Below are 5,000 nucleotides of genomic sequence, written 5' to 3'. Positions count from 1 at the left end.
TATGCGCCAAGCTGGCGGCAATGACAAATGAAATAAAAAACGAAATGAAAGGCATGAACGAAAAGATGGATGCGAATACACAGCAAATAAACGGAATGGAAGCAAACATGAAAGAAGAAATGAAAGAGCTGCGGGGTGAGACGCAGAACATGGGCCGATGCCTGCAGGCGGGCATGAAGGCCGTGACCAGGGAGCTGGGAATGGCGACTCCACGTGTGGGAGCAAACAAGCTGGGTGGGGGTGCAACGGCTGACAGGCCCGCGGTGGAGGCGGGTGAAAAAATAATTCGTGGAACGTGTTGGGCGAGGGTCGTGACGATGACCGAAAGGGAAAAATTAAATTGGGAGACCAAAACGTGTGAGACGAGACACGAGGTGACGACAAAGGAAAAAATAATAGTTGAGACAAGGGAGGTAAAGGGTGAAGAGTTGGCAGAGACACGGGAGATGGGAACGATAGAGGGAAGACTACACGATGAAGACGGGGCAAGTGACGCGCACGCACACACGGAGGTAGTGGAGGACAATGGGGGTGAGCTCGCGGAGCGTGTAGGGACCCGGTGCGAGCAGCGGGATGGCCTCCTCCAGGAACGAGGGGAGGGAGTATGCCCCCTTAAGGCGAGTCACGACCAGGTGAGTTCGGTCGTGCTTTGCGAGGTTGAGGGGACGAGTGCTGTGGACGGGTGCACGGAGAGCTTGGGGGGTGTAGAGGCCCCGGAGACCCTTGTGGGGACACGAATCCCCAGTGTGGTTGTCCCGGTGTGTGTGGTGCAGGGTGTGAGTGCGTCCCCGTGTGTGGCAGCGACCCCGTGTGTAAGTGGTGTGGTGGCGATGGTGCCAGAGTGCGTGCTTCCCAGCACGCCGTGCGTGGGTGAGGCACCGTGTGTGAGTGAGGCCGTGTGTGTGAGTGAAACGGCCAGTATGAGTGAGGCACCACGTGTAAGTGGTGTGGTGGCGATGGTGCCGGAGTACGTGCTTCCCAGCACGCCGTGTGTGGATGAGGCACGGAGTGTGAGTGAGGCACCGCGGTTGAGTGCCCCCGCGTGTATGAGTGAGGCACGGTGTGTGGATGAGGCACAGCGGTTGAGTGCCCTCGCGTGTGTGGGCGAGGCACCGCGGGTGAGTGCCCCCGCGCGAGTGAATGGAGCACCACGTGTGAGTAGTATGGTTTGTGTGAGTAGTGAGGCACGCGTGAGTGAACGGCCGTGTGCAAGGTCGCTGTGTGCCAGGGAGACCGTGTGTGTGAGAGAGCGGTATGAGAGGGAGATGTCGGTTGGCATGCGGGAGCACGCAGCCGCGTCTCCCGGTGTGAGTTTAATGGTGTGGACTGTGTGCGTCGTAACACGCAGGTGTGCGTGGGTTGAATGGAGACGGAGACGGCGACATGGGAGAAACGAAAGCCGAGTAGCGGCTGTGGTTGTTTCGAGGACCGTGCCGGGTTCACCCAGCAGTGAGCACGCGGTTCGTGCTGTGCAACGCACGAGACCACCACGTGCTCGCTTGCGAGAGTGAAGTCCCGGTCCGGAAACGCACGCGGTGGATTTGCCGATCCCGCGGACGGACAAAGTTAGGCAGGTAAATGGATTTGGACCGGACGGGTTCTCCACGCGATCGTGTGTGTTAAGCTCCAACGGGCAAAGCACATGTGTTCGCGTGGGGAACCCCTCGAGACGTGTGGCTTGTGTTTTTTTTTTTTTATGCGCACGGTGACGTCATGGCTGCACGTGGGGTTGGAATCTGGCAGGAGGGGTATCTCTGCCGGATGGTCCCGTCCAAGGAGGGACGAGGAACACGTGCAGCTGCATGACGTCACGGGCAGGTGCAAAGTGCGCGAGCTCTGAGTTGCCGCGCAGGTGCTGCGCATGAAAAAAAAAGAAAAAGCAAGCCTCACTTTCGGGTGTACAGGATTCCTGGGCAAGGGGTGAAAGACCCCCTTACCTGGGCACAGGATGAAAACTAGTTAGGGGGAAGGGTTAGCTTAGTTAGACCGACTCCATGGGGCAGGGACGTCCTCATGGAGTCCGTGGAATGGATTAGTTAGAGGGATTGTAGCCAGATTTAGGTTGGGAAATAAAATGGGATTATTTTGGAGACAGTGACAGACCTGTGGATGTGTAGAGGGGACGTAGTTTAGCTACGTAGTGTTAAAAGGAACGTGCTACTAGTTTAAGGGACGACGTGGGAGCACGAGTTAGTTAGGGGAGGTAGTTAGGAGGATGGCAGAGTTCAGTGGTGTGGGTGTTGAAGAGTTGGTGAGTTGTGAGGTGGAGACATGAGTGAGTGAGGCCAGCGGGTCTGTGTATGGAGCGAATGGGGAATGCATGGTGCGATGAGTGATTGGGGGGAGGAGTGACTCCCGCCCAAGGGACCCCCGGGGTCAGTGTAGAGTGAGTTAGCTGGGTTAGTTAAATTGAAAAATGGAGGTCGTTTTGCTGTTGGTGGGAAAGTAGGCTCGAGACCCATTTGGAGGGGTGCAGGAGCCCTGTTGACGGGCTTGGGAGCGTGGCTGCGAAAGGTGAGTATCGCTGAGTGGGTACCCCGGGCACCAGGCTAGTCGGCCGCGGTAGGCCATGGGCCCATGGGGGGCCGGGATAGAGTAGTGGGCACGGGTGCGCCTGCTTGCTGCGGGGGCCCGGGGCGCCATTAGCCGCGTGGGCAGTGTTGTGGGCACGGGTGACCCTCGGAAAGGGGCCCGGGAGGCCGGCCTGCCACGTGTGCGTTTCAGGGGAGGTGCCATGGGGGGCACTCCCCGGTGTTAGGGAGCTGGTAGGCTCGGAGGCAGTGTAGTGCCCGGGGGTGCCATAGCGGGAGATTCGGCAGAGGGTCGTGCCTGCCAAAGGGAGCCACGTGTCCCAGCCAGGAGACCGTGTGAGGGCACGGAGAGAAAATTTGGGGGGCGAGGCCCGAAATTGTGAGGACACCAACACAGGCGACGGGAATCTGGGTTGTTAGAACCAATAGTTTAAGCGAGAGGCGCTTGTTGAAAGCCCCGGGGTAGTTTAACAGTTAAATGGTTAGGGTAGATTAGGAGATGTACCCCTCCGCACCATCCATCCCCTCGCTCTCGTTGTGGGCCGCTGGACCCACTTGGTGTTAAGATCGCCGAACTCTGGGGAGGCCATTCTGAGGCTTCGTTGGGCCTCGACACAGGACGTTAACTCTCCCTTGTTCCCCTCCGGGAAGGGAACGTAGGGGTTGGGAGTAGGCTAGGTGACAGGATAGGTTAGCCGAACAAGGACGATAAAGGGGGTTAGGGGACGATTTATAGTGGGGAAGTAAAAATAAAAACAACAAAAAAATAAGTTGGGGCTAAATTGGGGTTTGACAAATTGAGGGAGTGGGTATGTACAGTGACAGGCAAAGGCGATAGGTTGGGAGGGAGACAGGTAGGTAGGTCCGAGCCCGCCTTCCAAGTGGCCAGCACCACCGCACTCCCTCCACCAACTTCCACTGACGGCAAAAGCTGGCCAGCTTCATCTGCTGGCTGTGTGCTGCGAGGCCTGTGCCGGCCACTTCATCTGCAGCTGTGGTACTTCAAGGCCTGTGCCGGCCAGTTCATCTGCCGGCTGTGTTTGCCTGCAGCGGCCTTATTCTGCGGGCTGTGTTTGCCTGCTGCCTTTGCCATGCCATGCCCACTGCCCATGTTCACCAGCCCCGTTCAATTTTGCTTTGCCCCCCCCTGTTCATTTCCATGTGCGCCAGGATCAGAAAGCAACAGTTTGCAAGCTGCGAGAACTGCCCTGTTGGCAGCTACAACACGGGCCTGCAGTGGCGGCGTGTGCCACTTGAGCTGGCACGGAGACTGCGTTTGTGCAGCCCATGCACCGTTGTGGTTCACTGCATTCAGTTCAAACCGTTCATGCATCCATTCGTTGTGCTCATTGCGTGTGCCACTTGAGCTGGCACGGAGACTGCGTTGTGCAGCCCAAGCACCGTTGTGGTTCACTGCGTTCAGTTCAAAAGGGAAGGCCTTGGACTGCGTGTGAGCAGTCAGCCACGTTCCCTGTCACCTGCATTGTTTTGAGCCAGAGACTGCATGTGGGCAGCCTGGCTCCCTGCTAACTGCTTTCTTTTTGCAGAGTTCAGTGATCCTGGGCCATGGTTTAGTGTAAAATTTGTAAGTTAAGGTTAAGATGTACTGTACATATGAGTGCGCCCCCGGCATGTATGTCTTAGCGCCGGCAATTTTATTTAAGTCGTCCGTGTGAGTGAGTTTGTTTAGGTAGTTACGCAGCCCTCAGGTTATTTATTTTGGGGACACGAATACCATGAATGTCGCACTCAGGGATCCGTAGGTAAAGTGTACTAGGGGAAAACTACACATGATGGCACACGAAAATTTGACGACTCGGGACGAGTCTGTAAAAAGGGAAGGGGGTAGTGTTGTGGTTACCAGATTCGCAAACCACCATTCAGGTCCCTTAGGTGAGGTATCTCGGTAAGTGCATGTGTAGTTAGGCCCAAACCCGTTGTCTAGTGGGAATACATGTCATTTATACGTGCTGCGACTCTTTAGGATAGCCGTTTTTCTTTTACTATCTTTATTTTGGACCAACCGCCATGATCACAACCACAACATCAACCACCGACCACAACCACCGCTTCACCACAACCACCGCTTCACCACAACCGCCACGACCTTCACGCACACCTCACAACCGTAGCATCGCCACCGTTCTTGCCCCGCTGTGGGTACCGGTGTTGGACTCGTGTAGGGCGCACGTTGAACAGCGTGTACAAAATCACGGATTTTCTGCTTCAAAAACGGATCGAAAACGACACACGCCCACTTTTTGCCGTCCAATCGGTGAGCGAGGGGCGAATTGGCCCCGCCCCCAGGGCGATCGATATATGCAAATTTGTGGATCAAAAAGCCTTCACGCCCACTTTTTCTCGGGCCAATGGGGAGCGAGTTGAAAGGTCAAAGGGAGGGGGTCAAAGGCGAAGTTACGGGGGATAAAAGGACGGTGTTCGTCAGTCAAAGAAGTCGTAAAAGTCGGA

At 56.3% G+C, this 5,000-nt stretch overlaps 2 protein-coding genes across 4 annotated transcripts in view; one reads left to right on the top strand and one right to left on the bottom strand.

The window, feature by feature from the left end:
• Positions 1 to 1,744, top strand: part of LOC147034611 (uncharacterized) — a 26,354-nt gene extending 24,610 nt beyond the window's left edge. Inside the window, exon 2 of the mRNA XM_085886097.1 lies at positions 1 to 1,744. This exon is cut by the window's left edge and continues 1,582 nt beyond it. Within this exon, the coding sequence (XP_085742223.1) occupies positions 1 to 1,511 (1,511 nt within the window). The 3' untranslated portion in view covers positions 1,512 to 1,744.
• The window catches only part of LOC147034610 (cAMP-dependent protein kinase type I-alpha regulatory subunit-like), a 230,587-nt gene that overhangs the window by 166,016 nt on the left and 59,571 nt on the right, over positions 1 to 5,000 (bottom strand). The window lies entirely within an intron of this gene.

The sequence above is a fragment of the Eptatretus burgeri genome, chromosome 1, assembly GCF_056783735.1.
Source record: "Eptatretus burgeri isolate ZD-2024b chromosome 1, Ebu_testis_v1, whole genome shotgun sequence".
Classification (NCBI taxonomy): domain Eukaryota; kingdom Metazoa; phylum Chordata; class Myxini; order Myxiniformes; family Myxinidae; genus Eptatretus; species Eptatretus burgeri.
Note: the sequence above shows the minus strand (reverse complement) of the source record. Positions and strands in the feature narration are given on the sequence as shown.